Below are 26,079 nucleotides of genomic sequence, written 5' to 3'. Positions count from 1 at the left end.
TATACATAGCTATATAAATAGTCAGAAATCATCAATACGGTCTGTCTGTACACTATGTGTGTGTGTGTGTGTGTGTGTGTGTGTGTTTGGTGGTTTTATTAGGTTATACAAAAGTAGTTACGAAGGTATTATGCTATAAATGTGGTTTATGAGGACATCTCTAGTGTCCTTGTAATTCAAACATAAATTTTTTTTAAATGTAAATATCCCAAATGTTTCTGTTAGTGTTAGGTTTAGGGGATAGAATATATATTATAAAAATCATTGTGTCTATGGAGAGTCCACATAATGATAGGAGTAACAATGTTTGTGACTGTGTGTGTTTACAGGTTTAATATATGTACGTCTCTGATGTCTGTTTTAGATCTTTTCATCTGGAAAGCAACATCTACTAAACATCTTAAATATCAGATTTACAACATTCTAGATCATAAATGTCTCAAAGACATCTGCTGAATGTCTTACTGACATTCGAGACAATATTTGTCATTTTATAGACATATTGCAGATGAGCAAACAATGTAAAATAGATGTTGTTAAGATGTAAACACACATCAAATAGATGTCTGGTTGATGTATGTGTGCTATCAGGGATAGTTTGTACAGTATAAACATCATTATGTCTATGGAGAGTCCTCATTATGATAGGAGTACCAACATATATATGTGTGTGTGTGTGTGTGTGTGTGTGTGTGTGTGTGTGTGAGACAAACACATTTTCACCTAATGTAAACAAAGATGGCTGGACTGGAATAATTGCATTTCCTTGATGTGTTGACTGCATATAGGTGAGCTGTTGTCCGTTATCGTGATGTTTTGTGACAATTTTGCTGTTTGAGATACTTGTGATTAACAACAGAATGATCACCTAATGTAAACACACATGGCTGCGAGGATCAGTGATCCCAATTTTGTGTTGACTGTTTGTATACGAGTTGTAAACTGGAGTGGTGGTGGTGTAGTGGTCTAAAGCACATAACTGGTAATCAGAAGGTCGCTGGTTCGATCCCCACAGACACCACAATTGTGTCCTTCAGCAAGGCACTTAACTCCAGGTTGCTCCGGGGGGACTGTCCCTGTAATAAGGGCTCTGTAAGTCGCTTTGTATAAAAGCGTCTGTCAAATGCATAAATGTAAATGTAAACTTTTATAGTAGTAATTTTGTGACCATTTGGATGTCTATGTCATAAAATAATCATACCATGTGCTTGAAAAGACTGTATGAGTATCAGTTTGTGTGAATATGAATTACAGGCACTTGGGCAGAGCAGTTTAGTGTTGGTATGAAAACCGATTTGAATCTGACAGCACTGACTGCAGCAGAAACACAAATGTGTGACGCTACTCTAAGGGTGCCAGTCATAAACCATCACAAATATGCACCAGTAAGTGTGAAAGGGTTAAGTGACAGATGCTTAAAGATTGTTCTTTTGAATTGTTTTCCTAAAATGAGTAAAAATAATATTCTATATAAAATATAATGATTACAAAAAAGACCTCATTCTAATGAAACATTAAAAATATATGTCTTCTGTGTGTATTTGTTAAGGATTTAAATTTTTTAAAAGGAATAAATACAGGTGGTGTTTCAGTGAATTCACTGACCATTCAATAAATTCAAGACCAATTAGGGCCTGGGTTTAAGGGGATAATATGGGTATAAACAGGGTTTTACAGCTCAACATACTTAAGTTTGTCCAGTGTGCAGTTTGGATCGTTGAGTCTTTCAGTGAGCAGCTTGACTCCTGATTCTCCTGGGTGATTGTAGCTCAGATCCAGCTCTTTCAGTTGTGAGAAATTTGATCTCAGAGCTGATGCCACAGAACAACAGCCTTCCTCTGTCACCATACAGCCAGATAATCTACAAACACACATACATAACAGTCAGATAATCTAAAAACTTTCATATAACCAGTCAAATAATCTACAAACGCACATCAACAGTCAGATAACCTACAAACAAACATCAGCATTTACCAGCAGCCATATTAACCTGTAGCTCAAGACTGGTTGCCACTGAAGCTAAGCAAGGTTGAGCCTGGTCAGTACCTGGATGAGAGACCTCCTGGGGAAGACTAAGTTTGCGACTGGAAGAGATATTAGGGAGGCCAGCAGGGGGTGCTCACCATGTGGTCTGTGTGGGTCTTAATGCCCCAGTATAGTGAAGGGGGCATTATACTGTAAAAAGACCCTGTCCTTTGGATGAGATGTTAAAATCAGGTCCTGATCTCTCTGTGGTTATTAAAAACATCCTAGAGCACTTCTCATAAAGAGTAGGGGTATAAACCTTGAGTCCTGGCTAAATTCCCCCTATTGGCCCTTCTCAATCATGGCCTCCTAATAATCCCTAGCCACTAATTGTCTCTATAACTCTCTCCTCTCCACCAATAGCTGGTGTGGGGTGAGCATACTGGTGCGCTCTATCTGCCGTTGCATCATCCATGTGGATGCTGCACACTAGTGGTGGTTGAGGAGAGTCCCCTGTTCACTGTGTTAAGAGCTTTGATTATAGTGTCAGAAAAGCGCTATATAAATTAATGTTCATTCAACAGTCAGATAATCTAAAAACACACACATAAAAGGTCAGATAAACTACATTTACATTTAGTCATTAAGCAGACCCTTTTATCCAAAGTTACTTACAAATGAGGAACATAAACACTTTGTCATATAAAAGTAAACTGTACCTGCAGGATCACACTGCCAAGTTCTAAGTGTTGCTATAATAGTACAGAAACTAGCACAGAAGAAAGAGACAGATAAGGATTTTTTAAAAAGATTTCTTAAATAGTAAGTGCCATTATTTAGGACAGGTTAAGTGCTCACAGAAAAGATATGTTTTCAGCTTTTTCTTGAATGTTGAAATGGTTTCAGCAGAACGGCAGGTGGTTGAAAGCTCATTCCACCACCGGGGGACAGAGAAAGCGAATGAATGTGAAGTGCCTCGTTGTGATGGGACCACCAGCTGTAAGAGGGCGCTGTTCCACTGGTTGTCCTGAAGGCCAAATTCAAAGCTTTGAATTTGATGCATAGCCAGTGGAGTAAGACTAAGTGGGGTATGATGTGAGCCCTCTTTAGTTGGTTGAAAAACAGACGTGCCACCACATTCAGGACCATCTGCAGTGGCTTGATAGCACTAGCTGGAAGGCTATCCAACAGAACACTGTAGAAGTCCAATCTTGAAATAACCAGAGCTTGGACCAGGGACTGCGCAGCATATTCAGACAGGAAAGGTCTGATTTTTCTGATGTAATAAAGCACAAACCTGCAAGACCAGGCAGTTGATGAGATGCGAGTACTAAAATGTAGCTGTTCATCAATTACTACTCTCAGGTTTCAGCTGTCCTGGTAGGTCTCACAGTAGTGGAGCACAGATGAACAGTAACAGATGGGTTTGCTAGGATCACAAGTTCCATCAACGAGTTTGGTCTTGGCCAGGTTGTGATGAAGGTGGTGTTCCTTCATTCAGGCAGAGATCTCCAAAAGGCAGGCAGAGATATGTTACACCCTCCTCAGCTTAGGGTTGGAAAGGTGCAACAAGGAGAGATTTTATAATTCCCTTCTCCTGCCTTGGCAATAAACACAAAGAAGCAACACATTTCAACCCGGACTCCCTTGTTAGGTAGAAACAGGAGAAAAAAGGTTAAATAGAAAATAAATATTACCCACCTCCCTATGGCTTCCATAAAATGACAAACAAAGCAAGTAAATGAAAAATGTAACAGTACAAAACAAAAAATGAGAGTCTATGCAATGGTCATAAAGTGTACTCTGTTTAGTGTTGTGAGCAAAGTATTAAGAATGTACACAATCTGTGGCAGGAGAAAGGAACACCTCTCAGAGACAGTCTACAAACAGTCTGCCTCTCATTGTCTCTCTCTTTATGTGTTGGTTCCACCCAGAATGTATCCTCTTGACAGCCAATACTAACAGGGAACTGATTGGTAGTCATCATATCTGACACCTGGTGGCATTTTAACCTGTCATGAAAGGCAGATGGAAAACAAAAAAAAATAAAAAATACACAGGGAGACAACATAAAGAGATACGCCCGAGGATGTAAGAGATATGAGTTGAGACAGTTGGTTCATCAGGTTGGAACGATATGTAGAGATGCGTATCATCTGCAATAATCAGTCTGATGCGTTCATTACTTGAACAGTTGGAGTCACCAATTCACACACACCAGTATAAGAGTGCGAGTGCACAGTCAAGAGTGTCCAGATGGTGTGCACATATTTACGGCAACATTATATAAAAAAATTATAATAATTCAAAGCCAATTTTGTGTGTACGTAACATATATATATATCAGGCCTGATATAGAGACAGAGACTGAACTCATATGGTGCATCTCAATCAGCTTTATATCATTAGTCAGCACACTGGTCAGGGATTTTTAGGATTGTCCCAATCACAAAATTGTTCCAGTGCACTCAAACAGTCACTCCCCAAAAATCCCAGAATGCACCATAAAAACCAGTGAGCGTCACATATCTCTGTGTTCACATCGTGTCACATCTTCAAGAAATTAGAATATGAATGCAAGTGTAAATTTAGTGAAAGCTTAGTTTTCTGTCTTTGAAATAATTTGTTTATAACTATCTTTTATCCATAATGTGCAGAAAAGGGAAACAATCAAACAAACTTAAAAAAAGTAGCTAAAAGTTTAATTATGAAAATAATTCATGCAAATATCAACCATAACATGGACATAAAAATCAAGTATTTACCAAAGGACCAAAACTATTTTGAAAATATTAGTTTAGGTTTATATTTTACTTTACTGGAGATCATAATGATTGTTTTGGTATATCAGAACTAAAACAACATTTTCAAACAACATTATTTCATGCTTGAAATAATTTCATTATTTCATTGTTGACAAGATTAATTTTCCTGAAATTCAATCAAATGTTTGAGAAATATATACATGTTTCAGTGCTTTCACATCCATAATATTTTCACTCAGTTGGAGGTGTGTTGCAGGAGGACACGCATTTGCCCCTGACACGAGGACCAAGGTTTGAATCTTGCCTGGGTCATGTCCAACCCTGTTCTCCCTCTGTCTCCCTCAATTTCCTCTCAATCTATACTATCCTGTAAATAATGGCAAAAAGCTCATAAATATAATAAAAAATATCACTCAATATTGATATTTCCTGTATAAAGCTTATGTCGATGTTAAGTATGATGAACAATTGGTCTCTCATCTTTACTTTAAACACCCATTCATGAGTTTGCATGTCCACATAGCACTTGAAGTGGAAATGGTAAACAGTTTGTTATGGGTAAACTAATTCTTTAAATTCTGTCTTTAAAGGAGGAGCTCGAGCATGAGGGTCTTGAGCATGTGACTCGACTCAAGCTCTAAGTTCCCCACTCCAATAATAAAGGAGGATTTGGGGTGGTGGAGGGATGCCAGAATAATCGTCAAGGGAGTGAGGTAAGCAGCAGCTTATATGTGCTTGCATTATGATTGACAGGGCTAACTTGACAAGATCCTCCAGAACCTTAATTTATAGCACCTTTAATAATGTGTTCCGGACACTTCATATCAAAATAATATGGATATAAATAGAATCACTATGGAGTCATAAATATAATATACAATACATACATTCATAACATAATTCACAGTCACAATGGGAATGAAAGTGAGGCTGTAAGGGATAGACGTACCATCTGTTCAGTGACATGCACTGTATAAAGCTTCTAGATCCAATCTAAGGTTCCACAACTCATGTAGTCTGGAGTTATTTTAACTTTAATATTCAGGTACAAAAATAAATGTGCATGGATGAATAGAAATCTTACATACACTTACAAATGGTGTAAACAACTTGACTTAATAGTCACAACAAAAAATTAATTCTATGAAAACAAATTCAAAATTTCGCAATTCCACTTAAAAGTGGCGTAAACGGTTACACTTGAACAGGCCCAAGTTAAAAAATAATGAAACGGTTATTAATAGTTCTGTTGTCAATATCAAAATGCCATCGTGACATACTGACAACGAGTACAAACCATGAAAGCATCAAACACCGCAGAGATACATTCAAAAATAAGACAAATATATTCATAACAAGCTCTAAAACTGCTCCAGTGAGAAATCATTCATATCTATGGTCTGTTTACTGTCTTTGAGTTTAAAACAAATCTCTAATTATTAAGCAAATGCATGAAGACGTGGTGTCGTTATTGAAGGTTAAACAATTATATTTATTATTAGTGGTATTGTGACCAACATTAATCTGATTTAAATTGGTATGAGTGACTGATGATGAGATATTGAGGTTTTTGATTGACACAGAGAGCGCTCATGTTAAAGAGAGTAAAACTAAAAGCACTCATGATTGCTCAAACAGTCTCTATCACTCAACACAACGTCTGATTGTCACAACTCACGATCGTGTATCATGTATTTGCATGTTTATTTGTTTTTAAACCTGTCAGCAGCCTCTATATCCTCTTCCTGCTCACTGTGCAACGAGTCAGAATAACTACCGTAATTACTCTAGAAAATGGGAAAATTAAAAAATACATTTGTAAAAACAAACCGGCATATTCATCTCAATTACATCATGTATGAAAGTTTAAATTCGTGAATGCTTAGAATTGCCAACAACTCACCCTCCATAGACTATTCTGTCATGCTTTATGGGCTGAGAAAGCGCTCATTCATTAGAGGAGCAGTGTATGTGTGATTGCCTGCATGCTGCAAAAAAGATTGGCCCTAAATTTAGGCACGATCGGCCAATCACCGATCACAGATTTAAGACGAATATCGGCCGATTTTGATTGGCAGCCGATCGATCGGGACATCTCTAGTTTCAACAGTGGAATGATCCAAAAACATGTTAAATGACTGTATAACCCATCAAAGATGGCACTGCTGTGAATAAGGTCTATAGAAGAACAATGTATAAATGCAATAATCTCATTGCATCACTTTTCATTACACAACTGCAGAAATCCAGCCACAATGAAACACAATTTCTTCAAACACCTTTTTATTCAGTCGTTTGTTCCTCACTGTGCATTAGTTTATGATATTGCTGTGTTTTGTGTTCTTCTTTTGGGTTTGTATTTTTATTATATTTTGTCTTTTCCCTGTTCCTAAGATGGAGTTTGTGTCGAGGAACTGAGGGACATTTGAGTTGATATCAGACTGTCAGATTCTGAGTGATCACCTCATGTGAGACAGACGTTGAGGTGTTTGTAAAGTGCTCTTCACAATCTAGAGGTGAATTGTGAGACTATCTGAAACTGTCCTCTGGTAGTCCATCAACTCAAATGTCTTCCCACCAAAATAAAGGCTCCAGGTGAAATAGATACTGTATGTCAGAGATATCTCACTTCTATATACAATAAATCTTTCCACTAAGTCTAATAATAATTCACTCATATATTACAATAATATTCAACCTGACTGTTCCAAAACACAAGTGTGTGAAGATGTTGTTTTTGTTCATTGTGTTCATTCACAGAAATGTTTTGTAATATGAATAAACATCATTCATCCTTCTTTGTTTACTGAAAAACTGTGTGGAAAACATGCTTTCATTACTTGTAACACAATTTATGTCTTGTATTAAACATTTTGAATCTACTTGGCTACAGAGGCTGTTTGGTTAAAATTATGTTCCCTCTGATTAAAAAAATACTCTTATGATGTTTCAGAGCACATACACAAATATTGATAAATACATAAAATAGGCAGAACATAATTGAGATATATTATACAGTATATCACCTACCTGCAGTCTCACTGACTCTACTATTATTATATCATATTTCATGTTGTTTCAGTGTATTGTTTGTGTTTGTATGTGATATAAAAGCAAATTATACTGTATATCTGCAGCACGTTTCTTCCTCATCTGAATATTTTAAGAAGATTGTCCTAAAGAGCTGGTCAAAAATGTATGTTGTGATATTGTGAATTTTGAACTGTGATGTCAGAAAAACTTGATTCACTTGGAAGGAACCAGATTCAGCAGAGGGAGCCCATCCACATGTACACAGTAGTGGTCGACTGATATAATCGCCAAGGCCGATAAATCAGATGATATTCTGACATTTTTAATGATTGGCGTTGGCCGATAAATTTCCCTGTTTGGCATTGAAAATCTTCCTGTTTGCAGTTTGTTTTGTTGTTACATGCCATCGTGTAACTACAATAATATTTCGGTGGGCAACATAGTGTCATTTAAACAGCCCGCATATCAGAGCTGTGTCAGACATGTTTCAGTTCATGTTAAAGTTCCTGCCTGTTTCATTCTCCCTCTCTCTCCTCAACAGTTCCCTGTAACTTGTAGCTGTCTTGTCTAGTGACAAAAAGGCAAATATCAATCAAACAATTATAATTTACTGTCTGCAAATATGCACATATCCAATAAACCAACTTTACACAACTTGAGCAGATCCAGCATCCTGTTGAACGCTCATATTTCTTCATATGATGCGCATATTCTAACAGTCCTCAACAGTTCCCTGTAACTTTTCTTATGATAAAAGGCAAATATCACTAAAACTTCTATTATATACCGTCTGCAAATATGCACATATCTCATTTAAACAGATGTCATTCACGAACCTCAAGAGAATCCGGTGTTTTCTTCCCGTCAAAAGCTCATCTAATATCTTCCTCTGAAGCGAGTATTCCATCATCCAGAATCAAAAACATTAGGATAAAAAGATCCTCTTATTCACAAATCATGAAGTAGGCGATACAGGCTGTTTAAACTGCCAGGAGATGGATCCGCATGAGCACGTGAGTGCAACTTCAAGGCTGCATCTGAAACCAGGAAAATGCTACCTCTGGGGTCTGTATACAAGGGTACGATGAAAATAAGGTGCTTTTCAAACTGCTCGGATATCAGTTTCCTTAAATGTTCAATTAATTAAAAAAAGCTGTCAGTTAAGCCAATAACTGATTAGGTAGCAAGTCAGCTGCCTACATTTTCAGTTGCAGCCCAAGATAAAAGCGCTTCATGTGTGCTTTAAGTAAATTTCTTATTCACTATACACTGTTTGTACAATTGGTTTGATTCTGTATTTCTTGAGTAAATGCGATTGCTAATGTGGACATGCCATTCATGGACTACTATATGTACTGTTATTTCCTTCTTCCTAATATATAACAATTTCTTCACTTTCATCAATAAATTACTAAAATTACTAAAATGTGATGACTAAAAAGAAATCTGAAGAAACTGCTATCTAACATTTAAAATTCAATATTATCTTTTTGTTTTGTGTGAAATTCAATAAATATTGTGCTAAATAAGAGTTTATTATTATTAATTTTAGCAATTTTATTTTTGTTAATATAATAAATTGTGTGAAATGGCGGCCTTGTATCGGTCTATCGGTCGCCCTGCTCTCTGGATATTGGTATTACATTGGCGATTAAAAACCCCATATTGGTCGACCACTGGTACAAAGTAACCACAGCTATGAACCACAATATATTCATAACGTATATTCCAATGCACTAATGAATCTGCAAACACAAACCTCAGTATTTCCAGTGTACAGTGAGGACTCTTCAGTGCATCAGAGAGCAGCTTCACTCCTGAATCCAGCAGGTCATTGTTACCCATGTCCAGCTCTCTCAGGTTTGAAGAGTTTGAGCTGAGAATTGAGGCCAGTGCTGAACAACTTTTCTCTGTCAGATTACAGCCCATCAGACTGAGAGAGAAATTACAAGATAACAGTGTGTTAATCTATAAGTGTTAGTAAAGGCTTATCAGTACAGCTGTTGTGTAAAACGAAAAAATATATGGCCCCCAAAAAATGTTGATTGCTCATAGGCATTTGTAAAAAAAATTTAAGTACTTCTACTGTCAAGACCTGGTCTGGACTGCCCTACTTGTTTTGTTCTGGAGTTCTGTATGTTTTGGTCCATGTGTGCATTTGTTTTGAGCACATGTCTTAGTTGTGTCAGCCATTTGCTCTCCTTACTCCCTCTCCTCATTCCCCCTTGCCACACATCCTCATCTGGTCTTCATTGTGTTGATTGTCATCACCTGTTCCTCATGTGCTCTCCCTCTACATATTGTCGCTTCTACCCTCTTGTGTCTGTCAGATCGTTTTTAGAATTTGGTTAGTCAGTCATTCCTAGTCTGTGTCCCTGGTTTGTGTTTTGTTAGTTTATTTTCTTAATTTCATGTTGGTTCTGTTCATTTTAATGTGAGAGTTTTTGGTTTGTATTTTGTTCTTTATTTTATTTTTACGAATGTAATAAATTTAAGAATTTGCTTGTCCTGCCTCCGGACATACAGGTATTTAAGGCGGGAAATGCATCTGTTTCATTCAGAAATTTTCTTCAGAGCGACTGGTTGTGCTCCTTGCGACAGCCCTCCCTGGCAAATTCCCCTGAGGAAGTACCTTCTTTCTCAGGGACGGGGCACGCTCTGGCATCCGCGCCTAGACCTCTGGAACCTCCAAGTCTGGCCTTTGGACGGGATGAGGAAGATCTAGCTGGCCTACCACCTACTGTCATAGACATGATCAACCAAGCCAGAACCCCTTCTACCAGGCAACTTTACGCCCTGAAGTGGCGCTTGTTCGCAAATTGGTGTTTTTCCCACACTGAAGACCCACAGATGTGCACAGTCATGTCAGTGCTCTCATTTCTGCAGTAGAGGTTAGAGGGGAGGCTGTCCCCCTCCACCTTGAAGGTGTATGTAGCCGCTATCGCGGCCCACCACGACGCAGTAGACAGCAAGTCTTTGGGTAAGCACGACTTAGTTTTCAGGTTCGTAAGAGGAGCCCGGAGATTGAATCCCTCCCGGCCAAGCCTGTTCCCCTCCTGGGATCTCTCTGTGGTCCTCTCGGGCCTTCAGAGACCTCCCTTTGAGCAGCTAGAATCAGTCGGACTCAAGGCCCTCTCTTTAAAGACAGCCTTAATGATCGCGCTCGCCTCCATCAAGAGGGTAGGGGACCTGCAAGCATTCTCTATCAGCGACACCTGCCTGGAGTTCGGTCCGGCAGACACTCATTTGATCCTAAGACAGCGACCGGGCTACATGCCCCAGGTTCCTACGATTCCCTTCAGAGACCAGGTAGTGAACCTGCAAGCACTGCCACGGGAGGAAGCAGGCCCAGCCCTTTCATTGCTGTGTCTGGTATGTGCTTTGCGTATCTATTTGGACTGCACACAGAGCTTTAGATGTTCTGAGCAGCTCTTTGTCTGCTTTGGTGGATAGTGGAAAGGGAACGCTGTCTCCAAACAGAGGCTTTCCCACTGGGTGTTTTACGCCATAGCATTGGCCTATCACACCAGGCTATTCCCACCCCCTTGCGGGTTCGACCACACTTGACCAGAAGTGTGGCATCCTCGTGGGCACTGGCCAAAGGCGCCTCCCTAGCAGACATATGCAGAGCAGCAGGTTGGGCAACACCCAATACATTTACAAGATTTTACAATCTCAGGGTTGAGTCGGTTTCGTCCCGTGTTTTCTCAGGTCAGAGCCGGTAGAACTCAGTAACGCGGTGACAACTGACCAGGTGGACCGCTTGCACCTAGCACCTTTTCTCTCCACCGAGGTAATACCGTGCGCTCTTACCCCAGGAGATCCCACTTACTCGGCTCCCTGGATGACTCCTCCCTAGCCCTCTGGTCCACGAATTCAACGGAGGAATTTGCCGACCAAGACCAATGCGGGTAATCAATCTACCCTGCACTGGCATAGGTGCTCCACTTGTCAGGACACCTACGTGGACTTATCCCCCTGTGTATTTTCCGCAGTACGGTCCCCTTGCGAGCGGACCCACGTCTTCCTTGGGCAGTCCTCACGGATCCACAGTCGCCGTGTTTGTAGCTTCTCCTCACTCTCGGTAAGGTAGGATCTACCACCGCACCATTCTCCACATGTGACCTAAAAGCCCATATGATGTATTTCACCATCCTTTACCTCTCCCAGTCTGGGCAGGTGTGGTCTCCGCAGGGTCTTTCCCCCCTGAAAGAACAGGGAGTCTTGGAAAGAACTCCATCCTTTATGCATATTATAGCGTTAAGATGGCCCCAGCTGCTTTAGCTCTATGCTAGAAACATAGAGAGAGAAAAGGCGCGGCTTGCTCCCATGCTTGGCACATCGCCTTGATACCCCGATCGGGACGTAAAGAACCAGAAGGTTTGGCGATTTTGTGGGGCATTGGGGATGGGTATGTGCAGTCTGGCACAGCCTGTCGTTTTGGCATGCAAGCTACCTGCCCGCACCTGTGTCAGAAATGCACGTACACATTTCAGCGCATGGCGTGATTGAAATTGGACCCCTAGTGTCGCTTCTTCGAAACAACGTCAAAGTGAGCGACAGACGGGAACGTCTAGGTTACTGTTGTAACCTTCGTTCACTGATGGTCAAAACAGCCCAAATCTTAAGCCGTCTGACTTTCGTATCCCCCTAGTGGTGATAATGATGAATTGTCAGTTTGCTCACAATGGCTTTTAGTCAAAGGGAGAACCAATGGATTACCTAAGATTAGAATTACATTACTGTGAGTAATTTTGTTGAGCAGATGGATGAATTCAATGAAATACATGATTAATATTCACTTCTGTAGACATAATTAACAGAATTATTTATTTTGATACTGTTTTATTGTTATTGTTATGATAATTAACAGCTACAACAATCATAATTCAGCAAATACGAAGAAGAAATTCATAGATCTGATTTTTAATATGTATGTTTTGCATGTCCAGAAAATCACACATTTACTGTAATTACAAAAGATTTTTGTTATATATTAGCAACATAAACAATCATATATATCGTATTCCCCATTGAGGCGTATCTCTTGCACTAAACAGTGATACAAATAATAAATAGCTATGCATACAGGACAAATGAGGCCCATATTTTGAGGGAACATATAGAGACAATATTAAAATTAATATAATATAAATATTAAATTAATAATTTATTACTTTACCAATATCCATGCCTTTTTACAAAAATTCTCAAATAGGATCCCAAAATTCCACATCCGCAGATGGGTCATCACTCCACGCACCCCCTGTGTGACGCTCCAGAGGAAATGAATGTGGAGGTCGTTTGTCATGTGCAGTGAAAAGGTCGACTTTACAGTGTGAAAACGGAGAAAACACACAAATATACTGAACACTTACTCTGATCTCTAAAGATTTGAGCTATTGTTCATTTATCTGTTTATGATTGTTGCCCAAATATCTGCAGTAGTGAACATCATAATGACTAAATCAATTTTCTTTAAGCAGCAAGACAGAATTTCATGAATTAAATGTTTGCATTAACTGTTGTGTTTTAACATGTTCTGTCAACTTAAAAACATCAGAAAAATAAATTGCCCATGACCAGCTCTACATAGAGGATGTCGTTATAGAAGCCTGTTATGAAGTATTGTTGAAAGCAGTTTGCTGCAGTTTTTAAGGATCGTGTCCACTCATTAAAAATAAATTGCGTCACTTTTTCTGAACAGCTATAATTCCCTCTCACTTCAGCAGTTGTCTATCTGTCTGTCCATGATGTTTCCTCACCTGATAGTGACCAGGTGACACACACATTTAGGGAAAATACAGTCATTACAGAGGAGCAAAGTTAAATACACTTCACTCATGACATGACCTTAAACCTTTAAACCTTTCAGTAATTCTCTCATGTTTCACCTCTGCTCATTTCTCTTCAGTGGCTTCTGGATCCTTTTAGAATCGAACTGAAGACACTTTTCTGATCTGAAGACACTGTTCTGAACTGAAGACACTTTTCTGATCTGAAGACACTTTTCTGATCTGAAGACACTCTTCTGATCTGAAGACACTTTTCTGATCTGAAGACACTCTTCTGATCTGAAGACACTTTTCTGATCTGAAGACACTGTTCTGAACTGAAGACACTGTTCTGAACTGAAGACACTTTTCTGATCTGAAGACACTTTTTGATCTGAAGACACTTTTCTGAACTGAAGACACTTTTTGATCTGAAGACACTTTTCTGATCTGAAGACACTTTTTGATCTGAAGACACTTTTCTGATCTGAAGACACTTTTCTGATCTGAAGACACTTTTTGATCTGAAGACACTGTTCTGAACTGAAGACACTTTTCTAAACTCAAGACACTGTTCTGAACTGAAGACACTTTTCTAAACTCAAGACACTGTTCTGATCTGAAGACACTTTTTGATCTGAAGACACTTTTCTGATCTGAAGACACTTTTCTGATCTGAAGACACTGTTCTGAACTGAAGACACTTTTCTGAACTGAAGACACTTTTCTAAACTCAATACACTGTTCTGAACTGAAGACACTGTTCTGAACTGAAGACACTTTTCTAAACTCAAGACACTGTTCTGAACTGAAGACACTTTTCTGATCTGAAGACACTTTTCTGAACTGAAGACACTGTTCTGAACTGAAGACACTTTTCTGATCTGAAGACACTGTTCTGATCTGAAGACACTGTTCTGAACTGAAGACACTTTTCTGATCTGAAGACACTGTTCTGATCTGAAGACACTGTTCTGATCTGAAGACACTGTTCTGAACTGAAGACACTGTTCTGATCTGAAGACACTGTTCTGATCTGAAAACACTTTTCTGATCTGAAGACACTGTTCTGAACTGAAGACAGTGTTGTCAGTCCTGTACCTCATGACATTCAATTCCCCATCAAGTCATTACACCATGATCAGACCTCTATGATCTCAAAATAACCTCACAAAAATCTCTTTAGTAAGTGTGTGTAGTAAGCATTGTGAATGTTCAGCTACCTGTCCTGATAAATTACTTTAGTGTGATTTCCCCTTTGTAGCCTAAATGTGATGATGTTTGAACAATGTTGTGATTATTGTGAGTGTTACTTACTGAACTGATCTGGATTCTTTAATCACAGGCAGCAGATACTGAAGAACTTCATCTGCTTTATTTTGTGCTCCAATAAACTTTTTCAGATCAAACACATCCATCGTCTGCTCTGAGGTCATCAACACAAACATTACAGCTGACCACTGTGAAGAGGAGAGTTTTGTTTCTCTTATTTCTCCAGATTTCAGATAATCTTGTATCTCTGTCACAAGTGAATCATCACCCAGTTCATTCAGACAGTGAAACAGATTGATGGATTTCTCTGAAGAGTGATTCTCGCTGATCTTCTGCTTGATGTATTTCACTGTTTCCTCTTTGTTGTAGGAGCAACTTCCTGTCTGTGTCGGCAGTTCTTGTAAGAGAGTGTGATTAGACTCCAGTGAGAGACCCAGAAAGAAACGAAGGAAGAGATCCAGATGTCCATTCTTACTCTTTAAAGTCTCATTCACAGCTGTCTGATGCAGGTCAAACATAGAAACCTGTTTTGATGAATTCTGTTTCATCAACTTTAAAACTTTAGAGAAGAGTTTTTGTTTGGTGATTTGTTCAAACACATTCATGTTGTTGTTTGTAAAGGAGAGGTGCACATATAGAGCTGCTAGATGTTCCTGAATGCTCAGATGAACAAAGCAGAACACTTTCCCCTGATACAACCCAAACTCCTCTCTGAAGATCTGAGTGCACAATCCTGAGTACACTGATGCTTCTGTCACATCAATGTCACACTTTCTCAAGTCTTCCTCATAGAAGATCAGATTGCCTTTCACAAGCTGTTTAAAAGCCAGTTTCCCCAGTTTGAGGATCATGTCTCTGTTTTTACTTTTCTTCTCATAGTCCTTCTCATGTTTGATGTTTGTCTGAATGATCAGGAAGTGTGTGTACATTTGAGTGAGAGTCTTGGGGATCTTTCTTCTCTTTGATTTATGCAACATTGTCTCTAGAACAGTGGCTGATATCCAGCAGAACACTGGGATATGACACATGATGAAGAGGCTCCTTGATGACTTCAGGTGTGTGATGATTCTGTTGGCCAGACTCTGATCTCTGATACTCTTCCTGAAGTATTCCTCCTTCTGTGGATCATTGAATCCTCGTACCTCTGTCACCCGATCAACACACTCAGAGGGGATGAGATCAGCTGCTGCTGGTCTGGAGGTGATCCAGATGAGAGCAGAGGGAAGCAGATTCCCCTTGATGAGGTTTGTCAGCAGCACATCCACTGAGGCTGATTCAGTGACATCACACAATCTCACATTGCTCTGAAAATCCAGAGACAGACGACACTCATCCAGACCATCAAAGATGAAGAAAACTTTATATTCATCTCTGGATATTTCCATTTCTTTTGTTTCACTGAAGAAAACCTGAAGAAGATCTGAAAGACTGAGTTTTTTGCCCTTCATCAAATTTAGTTCTCTGAAAGGAAGTGGAAATATGAGGTGGATGTCCTGATTGGCTTTCCCTTCAGCCCAGTCCACAATGAACTTCTGCACAGAGACAGTTTTCCCAATTCCAGCAACTCCTTTAGTCAGCACAGTTCTGATGGGTTTGTCTTGTCCAGGTAAAGGTTTGAAGATGTCATTGCATTTGATTGGTGTGTCCTCTGTTGCTGCTCTTCTGGACTGTGTCTCAATCTGTCTCACCTCATGTTCATTATTGATCTCTCCTCTTTCACTCTCTGTGATGTACAGCTCTGTGTAGATCTCATTCAGGAGTGTTGGGTTTCCCTGCTTTGCTGTTCCCTCACACAAACACTGAAACTTCTTCAGCAGATTGGATTTGAATGTGCTTTGGACTTCAACATGTTGCGAGTGACTGTAAAATTGAAATAATTTTTTGTTGTCATTTCAGTCTTTTATCAAATATGTCCTTTAAAATAAGTATATATTTCATCATGTCATTTTCATTCATTTTAAGTGTTACTCAAATCTAAAATTGCATATAATGTTTGTCACTGAAAAAAAATTATATTTTAGTTGACGATAATGTGCAAAATGCCAAAATACGTGTTGAACTGTAATAAACCCAACTTTAAACAAATATTCTTAAACATGTATCAAACATATAAAAGTCAGACTACATACACAATACTGAACAACTGTCCTTGTTGTAAAAACCTGAGCTCCTGAAATAATATACTAGAGTATAAGGGTGATTCTTTAACTATGGTACTTTTCTTGTCCCTGGATGAAATAATAAAATCTAAAAAACATTTCTTCTTTTTTGTTTTTGTCACATTTACTTCACCCTAAGGGGAACTTATAAAAAATGTATCATGGGTCAATCATTCTTTTTATTATATAATATGAGGCCTTTCATGCATGGTTATTACTGTTTTCCCTGTCCCTAAGCCAGACTTTGTACCCTCAACCTTGCTTAATTCTAAATTAAATATTTAAATAATGTAGATTTCAAGTACAAATGATAAAATAATGTCTATTTCAATTATACATATTATATATTGCAATATTTATTCACATTTTCCTATATTTTTCATAAGTAGAACCCTTGTCCCTTGGGTTCACTGTCATTTCCACCACACTGTACAAAATAGAATCCTGGGATCATTGCTTTAGGTTTGTATACTTAGTAACCATAGCAACAGAAACTCTGCAGTGGAACACATGGCTGGGTGAAAGGGTGACCTCTTCAGGGAGTAATGAAAAGAAAATAAATCAAGGTAAATATGATTAAAACTGAGATTATGTTTATTGGTCGTCATTTCCAAACTGCTCATATTTCACATGGACGTAAAAATAACTGGATAAATTTAATTTAATAATGTGTAATTTGTGTATATTTAATGCTAACTCTAAAACTAATATTAGCAGGCTAACATAGCATGATATTTTAGAGGGAAAGGGGGGAAATGTCATTTCCACCACAGTCATTTCCACCACGGTGTTCAATGTGGTGGTAAAGACAGGTTGTGGTGGAAATGACATTGTTCATGCTAAACAGCTAATTTTGCGATGTGATGGAAATGACCGTTTTCTTGGACTGTCAGATAAAAATGGCAAAATATATATATTATTCAATACAAATCATCACAGCCAACTTAAGGGAAGGTTTCTAGACAGATTGAGAAACCAACTGATACTAAAAAACTGTTTGTAGAAATGTTTTTATTTTCTGAAACTGTCTAGCTCAAAGAGTACCATAGTTGAAGAATCACCCATAAGTGACACTTTAGAAGTTAATCTGCTGTTTTCTGAATTCTTCATACTTTAGAAACTGATATAATGTTTTTGTGTTTATCCAGTGTAGGATATTGCATTGAGTGTATAGTGTGTTTTTTACAGAATCAGCGCATTCACAACACAAGTTACACGTATTATGACCAGGTGCGTAATTTAGTTCAAGTTCACTTGTTCATTTGGTTCATTGTCTGTGCAGATGTAAGTAATAATATTACATACATGTTGTGGATATAGTGATTCATTTCATATGTAAATATGATGTGTTTGAGTGAATAATTCATCTGTTTTAATGCTGTACATTGTGTCAGAATTCAGTGCTTTCAACCTGCACAGATCAAGTGGGGAAATTCAGGATATGAAATTATCTTTTTTGCCCACCAGCCACAGTGGAGGGTGAATGCCCAATTTTACAGCCACTTTTCAAAAATACTGAATGTAAAGCTTGTTTGCAAATGACTCATGAACGAAAATCTGTTGAACAACTGATTGAGATGGAGGAATGTCATTCGTTCAGTTTGGCATGTGAGTCAATCACGTTCAACATGGAGAGACAGGGGGGAAATGCATTAAGACAAGTTTATAAGTATACACAAAACATATTCTCCATTTTCTGAATATTTAAAAATGATTGAAGACCATTGTGGTGAACATCAGTTAAGATGGCACTCCAGGAACCAGTTTCTGGCAGTGCCCCTCTCTAACTGCCGGTGTGGAAGAAGATGTACCACAATGTGATTGGATCTTTGGTGAATGAACATAAACAAATGTACAGCAATATCAGATAAGATGTTCAGACAACCAGACACAACTTATAGGGCAGGAAGGGGGACCTTCTGCACCCAGAAAACTCATTCCTAAGGTTTAAGCAAGAACTGCCATAAATTCCTTCAAGACCTCCCGTATGCAGCAGCAGGGGAGGGACACAGAGACCTATTCATACCTTAAGTTTAAGGCCTTAAATTAATATAAACCACAACACATCCACTCCATTTCATGCAAAGCACAGTTTATGTTAACGATTGTTGACCTATTAACAGTTAAACAAATACATGGACGATGACTTAACCATTTCTTATTGTGTTTGGTCTCTATCCATTCCATACGATGCCTTTAATCATTTAAAGAGGTTTGGTAAAGAAATAATGCATGGGTAAAATTAAAGACACTGTTTTAACACTATAATTTATGCTATGCAAATGAGTTCCACACTAGGGTGGGCAACACTGTGGCTACTTCAGACACCAGTGGCCAATCACACTTCAGGATCAGAAAGGCACCAGATTTCACTCTCCTCATCAGAAAGGGAAAAATATGTCCCCCGGTAGACACAACCTTGTCCTGCATTTCCAGCTCGATGGGGAAAGAGACATTAGCAGACACACCACATCCTGAGTTTCTGACCTGACGAGGAAAGAGGCTACGAGATAGTTGAGGTTAAGCTTTGAGCAAATCCTTTTATATTGCTTTATTGCTGCACTCTATCTGAAAAAGGGCCCCAGCATTGAGGGACCTTATCTGACCCTTATGGCCCCTCCAGCAGCCCAGCGAAGGACCTCTGCATCGGAAGACATTGCCTGTCCCGCACGGCTCCTCAGTGTTAATCTTAGGCCGTTCGCCCGATCGGAACCAAAAAAGTGCAGGAAGATTCAGTCCCAATATGAAAATATTTACTTAAATATTTAGACCCTCCCAGCGCCTATCCCAGTTGTGTTCTTCTTGGCTTGTGTGGAGGTGAGTGGTGATAAACAAAAGACTAAGCTACCAGTGCCTCAACTTTACAGCTAATTAGACAAAAGACAAATATAGTAAACTTGTGTCTTGCTAACATGCATGACTCATAAACTACTGCTTAACGTAATAAGTTAGCTAATGTTTAGCTAAGGCAATATATCATGGTCATACAGGCTAATGTACCTTATTGGAGACACTACAGGTGAATACAGTAAAATTTGTGTCTAACGTCATCACAATTGCCACATTGATATGCAAATTAGGCATTAACTAATTCAGGTGAATAGGATAAACAAAATAACTAAAGAATATCACTACAGAACTTCCCCAGTTAATGACATACATCAAGAGTCTTTTCCCCTGAAATCTTATGTTTAAATATGCAGATTAGCTTGTTCCCTTTACAAAAAACTTCACTACGATGTTGTGCTGCTAAGCGCTACGGGGAACAGCTTTTGCTGTGAGCCGAGCTGAATAATGTGTGGAACACGTCAATGAACATTGACCGGAATTTATAGCCTCGGCTGATGTAATCATTAGATGCACCTGAGGCCAGGCTATAAATGGATACGTCACCAGGTGTCGTCAGAAACTCTTTTTCAGAGCTGATTCTGTTTCTGTGTGTTTCACAAACCCTGTCAAAACTTTCTTTCCTCTGTTAGGAGTAAGAATCAGTTAGACAGTGTGCAGTGAACTTTGTTCTTTGTTCTCTTTTCTCTTCTGTTTAGAAAATATTATATATATATATATATATATTTCTAAAAAAAGAGAGAATGACTGAAAGTCATAAGCGGTGCGTGTTCCCTCTTCTCGCTCTATAGCTGAAGAGCGACACACATCAGTTTTTGCTGTTTGTTTGGGAGCACGCTGCTCTCGCGTTGCAGCAGGGTGGGCGCGAGCACTGCGATTTGCTTTAACAGGCAGAGTGCGTCGTGCTCGCCTACGCTTGCTTCGGAGTCAGCACTCTCGAAAAGAAGATCGTTCTTGGGGCTCTTGCATGGTTTTGGCTTAGGAGCAAGAGACGGGTTGATCCCTTTCTCTCACTCTCTCCCCAAACCCAGCTGTTTCTTCACATGATCTCGACGCTTCTCGGATCATGAGGTGGATCGCTATTCTCTTCCCGCCTCCGAGCTTTCCGTCCGCGATAAAAAATCTACGGAGGAATTGCTCGATGTTGTTACTCGTGCGGTTGCCAGATTGGTCTGGCCACGCCAAAAAGAGACCCCCAAACGCTTCAAATTAGGGGATAGATTTTATCTTCCAGTCTAAGAAAGGGAACGCCTCATGGGTTCCTTCCCTTCTTTGATAACCTCCATTAAGAGCTTTTTCGCTCATGGAGAACCCCTAAAAAAATTATATATATATATATATATATATATATATATATATATATATATATATATATATATATATATATATATATATATATATATATTTTCTTCCCGTGTTCACATACCCTCGACGTCATTATATTCGACTATCGGTGGGTGCTGAGGCACGGCGGTATTCAGTGATGCCGCCGGTCGAAGAGACGCTTGCGGGCTATCTCTCGCCGGGCTCGGCATCGTCACTTAAGAAGCTCTCTCTCCCCTCAAAGCCTTGTAGGACAACCTCCACTTTAGTGGGAAGGGCTTATCAAGCAGCAGGTCAGGCTGGTGCTGCTCTGCACACTATGCTGTTCCTCTCAGTTGGGTGTTTTTGCTGTTCCTGCATTTTATTCAGGACTCGAAACACTCGACAACCCCTCAACAGGAAGTGTTAAAATATAATACCCTTCCCAGAGATCCTGGCAGCGTGGGAACTTCTGCCGGATATATTATTTTCTGTGGGTCTTATAAGGGCGTCAGGATTTAATTCACTCTCCGCTTTTCCGTGTTTCAACGGCATGTTCTCACTACCGTGAACCGGATTTCTCTTTTTATGTAAAAAAAAAATATAACTCAATCTCCTGGTTAAAGGGGCCATGGTATGTGTTCCCTTCCAGAGAGAGAGTTAGGTTATTACACTAAATACTTCCCGTTTCCCATGGAGGGTGAGGGGTGGCGTCTGGCTTAGATCTTAAAGCTTGAACTACCCGTGGGTGTTCAAGTCAAAGATGATGCCTGTCAAGACGGTCGTGTCTCAAGCCCTACAACTCGTTTGGCTGGTCACCATCGATCTTATGACGCACTTCTATACTTCATTTAGAAGTTCTGCCACAACATGGAAAGTTCCTGAGGTTCACTTCGGGGCTGAAGTCTTCCAGGGTCAGGTTCTTTCACTCAGCCTAGCCCTTTTTACCCGCACATTCACAATGCATGATGTAGCGCTGGCTCCTTGCGACTCTGGGGCATCTGCATTCTGAATTATGTAGACGACTGGCTGATCCTAGCGCAGTTCCAGTAACTGGCAGTTCAGCACAGGGACATCGTCTTAGCTCATCTGTTTCTCTGGGGTTGAGGCTCAACGCCAAGAAAAGCGTCCTCTCTCCCACTCAGAACACTGTCTATCGGGCATCGTATGGAGTTCAATCTCAATCGCGGGCACAACTGTCTCCCGCTAGGATTGAGTCCATTTAGATCACCCTGAGCAAAGTCAGGCTAGGTCAAGGTTGCACTGTTATCAGTATCAATGATTTCCAGGTCTCAGGGCTGAATGCGTCCACAGTGATCCCTCTGGACCTTCTGCTCATGAGACCGTTTTTGTTGTGGCCAAAAGCCAGGGGATTTCTTCCAAGGGCCAAACCCCTAGGCTAAATAGGGTTACTGCGCCTCAGGCTTCGTTCCCTTTCTATGTGGTTCAGACCCTGGTTTTCTGCCTTGGGTCCCACTCTAGGTGCGTCTTGTTGTCGCAGGCTGCTAACGACAGACGCCTCCCTGATGGGCGGGGTAGCGGCCTTAAGTGGTCAGATCCAGCTTAAGGGGATAGGAGGGTCGTCAGCTCGGTTGTCACAGTCAATGTCTCGGGTTGATGGCTGTATTTCTGGCCCTGAAATACCTCCTCCTGAGGCTGCCATGTCTTCGTGCGGGTGGACAATGCAGCGGTAGCCTCTTACATAAATCATCAAGGAGACCCACGTTCTTGTCAGCTGTATTTCTGACACGTTGAGTTCTCCTTAGGGCCCAGGGCAAGCTCCTGTCACTCAGGTCAGTTATATCCCTGGATGCCCGTATATGGGAGCAGATTTACGGTCCAGACAGAAAATACCAACGGGGGAGTTAAGAACTCCACCCTAATGTAGTAGTTGCCCAGAGTTCGCCAGCAAGGGTTTTTGCCTCTTACTGATAGCACCGTGCTGGCCGAACAGGGCTTGGTTCTCGGAGCTAATCTCGTCCCTCGACAGCTCGTCTTTGGCGATGCCGAACAGGAAGGATCTTCTGTCTCAGGCACAGGGCAATATTTCATCCCTGCCCCAAATTGTGGAATCTTTCATGTTTGGCCCCTAAGGGTACCAACTGAGGGACACAGGGCTCTCTCCTGAGGTTATCGAGACCTTTTTAAATGCCGGGCTTTTTCCACTTGGAACAAGTTTGGGTGAGATCTTAGGCCTCTTCGCCTCTATGAATAGCGCAATGTCTCCTCTACTTCTCCCTGAAATCACCCAGCCCCCTTGGGTCTGGACGTTAAAACACATACATGACCCAGAATGCGTCTGTATGCGTTTCTTTCCCCGGTTTCTCTGCTCCCGGGAGTCTTGGCAATGTTCACCAGCAAGGGTCTTGCCTCCTATTAATGGCGCTGCGCTGGCTGAACAGGATATGGTTCTCGGAGTTAATATCTCTCCTCGACGGCTCGCCTTGGGCGATTCGAACAGGTAGGACCTTCTTTCTCAGGCTCAGGCGGCATATTCATCCCGGCCCGAGTTGTGAAACCTTTCATGCTTGGCCCCTGTAGGGTACCAACTGAGGTTCACAGGGCTTTCTCCTGAAGTTATCGAGACCATTGCAAGTGCTAGGGCTCCCTCCCTTGGAACTGATCTGGGTAGATTTTACAGGGCAGAAGAGGACCTCTTCAGCCTCTGTTGATAGCGCAATGTCTCCTCTACTTCTCCCCAAGTCACCCAGTCCCCCCCTCGGGGGTGCTGATCGTGGTGGCGCATACATGGCACAAATGCGCCTGCATGCGTTTCCTTCTAATAAGTTCAAATTACAGAACCAGCTAACTGCCAGTTTGCTTCAGTTCTGGATTTTCTGTGGAAAGAACTGTCAGCGGGCACTTGACTCGCCACTGCCAGGTTCTATGTGGCTTCCACTTCGGTTTGCCACGCCTTGGTGGGCGGGGTGCCCTCTAAGAGGCATCCTTGCTAGGACCTCTTCATAGGGTAAGACCCCCCTTTTTAAAGCCTCTAGAGTCAGCGTTTGGTAGACTTCTGACTCTCAAGATAGTTTTTCATATGGCAATTACGTCTCTAAGGAGACTTGGGTACCTACAGGCTCTGTCTCTTTTGCCGGCCTGTTTTGAGTTGCCCCAGGTAGGACCAAGAGCATTCTTTGCACCCTCACCCTGACTACCTGCCCAAGGTGCCTTTCTCGACCCTTGGCCAGTCATTCTCTAAGCCTTCTGCTCCCTGCCGTTTGTAATGCCGGAGCAGCTAAAGACTACTCAGACTTTGTCCAGTCTGTGCCCTTCAGAATTATGTCCACCGCATTTGCTAGTGGCGTAAAGTCAGGGCAGCAGTTCTTCACTTTGAAGCCGTGAGCGGGTTGTCACTTTGGGTGAGGGACCTTACTGCCGGGCCTACGAGGCGCGCGGTCAAGCTTTGCCAGTAGGTTTTAGGGCGCACTCTTCCAGAGGGCTCTCCTCCTCTAAAGCCTTGGCTAGAGGTCTCCCTCTGCAGCAAGTTTGTGGTGCGGTAGGTTGGTCCTCTCCGCGCACATTCATTAAACTTTTATAGTTTGGATGTTCTTGAAACTCTTGGCTCTTACACCCTTGAGTTGACACCGAATAAGTTTGTGGTGCGGCAGGTTGGCACTCTCCGCACACACTAATCACATTTTATGGTTTAGATGATTTGCTACTCCGGACTCTTATGTCCTTGAGTCGACATCTCAGCCCATGCCTAAACAAGTTTGTGATGCGGCAGGCTGGTCCTCTCCGCTCACATTCATCAGTTTTTATGACAATTTGTGTTGCGATAGCGTTCTCTTCGCACACATTCATCGAACTTTATGGGTTAGATGCTTTGCTACTCTGGGCTCTTATGTCCTTGAGTCGACATCTCAGCTCATGCCTAAACAAGTTTGTGATGCGGCAGGCTGGTCCTCTCCGCTCACATTCATCAGTTTTTATGACAAGTTTGTGTTGCGATAGGGTTCTCTTCGCACACATTCATCGAACTTTGTGGGTTAGATGCTTTGCTACTCTGGGCTCTTATGCCCTTGAGTCGACATCTCAGCTCATGCCTGAACAAGTTTGTGATGAGGCAGACTGGTCCTCTCTGCACACATTCATCAAAAAATTTATGGTTTAGATGTTTATGCTACTCCGGGCTCTTATGCCCTTGAGTCGACATCTCAAGCTCATGTCTGAGACCTCTCGCGTTTTTGTGAGTACACTGCACAACCGTAGGGGTCCGGACAGCCCCAAGTGCGGCGGCGTGGGTATTGCGTTCCCCGTAGCGCTTAGCAGCGCAACATCGTAGTGAAGCTTTTTGTAAAGGGAACGTCTCGGGTTACATGTGTAACCTTTGTTCCCTGAAAAAAGTGGAACGAGATGTTGCGCTGCTTTGCCACACTGGGACGTCCCAGGACTGCTCTTCAAAAAGAAGTATCTGACGACACCTGGTGACGTATCTATTTATAGCCTGGCCTCAGGTGCATCTAATGATTACATCAGCCGAGGCTATAAATTCCGGTCAATGTTCATTGACGTGTTCCACACATTATTCAGCTCGGCTCACAGCGAAAGCTGTTCCCCGTAGCGCTTAGCAGCGCAACATCTCGTTCCGCTTTTTTCAGGGAACAAGGGTTACACATGTAACCCGAGACGATTTGCTTTATTTAGAAGAAATCTACAGATGCAAACAGACGGAGTATAGTAGGCTTAAAACAAACACCATCTAAATGTGTACTTTTGTATTTTGTCAATCATTTTTTGCAGTGTTTTATCGTTATTTTTGTAATGTTTTTTCCTGTAAAATTAATGAAATAGCTGCAACAGCCTTTTTCAGTTTAGTGTGAAGATTTGTGCTGATTTTGATGTGTTATGTATTCCAATAACATCAAAAGAATTAAAACGATTTATTGCCTTGTGCAAAATAAACACAATTATTAGTGAAACTATGTCCTCTCCTTGGTGCAGTCATTTATTCTA

At 40.8% G+C, this 26,079-nt stretch overlaps 2 protein-coding genes across 10 annotated transcripts in view; both read right to left on the bottom strand.

Annotated features, from left to right (window-relative positions):
* LOC127650622 (NACHT, LRR and PYD domains-containing protein 3-like) overlaps positions 1-26,079 on the bottom strand; it is a 527,629-nt gene that overhangs the window by 13,406 nt on the left and 488,144 nt on the right. The window lies entirely within an intron of this gene.
* Positions 1-26,079, bottom strand: part of LOC127650628 (NACHT, LRR and PYD domains-containing protein 3-like) — an 857,046-nt gene that overhangs the window by 349,189 nt on the left and 481,778 nt on the right. For all 9 annotated transcript variants that reach the window (XM_052136180.1, XM_052136182.1, XM_052136175.1 and 6 more), the window contains 2 exons: positions 14,858-16,672; positions 9,526-9,699 (listed from right to left, as the gene is read on the bottom strand). In XM_052136180.1, the coding sequence (XP_051992140.1) occupies positions 9,526-9,699; positions 14,858-16,672 (1,989 nt within the window). The remainder of the gene's footprint in view (positions 1-9,525; positions 9,700-14,857; positions 16,673-26,079) is intronic.

This window comes from Xyrauchen texanus, chromosome 10 (assembly GCF_025860055.1).
Source record: "Xyrauchen texanus isolate HMW12.3.18 chromosome 10, RBS_HiC_50CHRs, whole genome shotgun sequence".
Taxonomy (NCBI): Eukaryota; Metazoa; Chordata; class Actinopteri; order Cypriniformes; family Catostomidae; genus Xyrauchen; species Xyrauchen texanus.
Note: the sequence above shows the minus strand (reverse complement) of the source record. Positions and strands in the feature narration are given on the sequence as shown.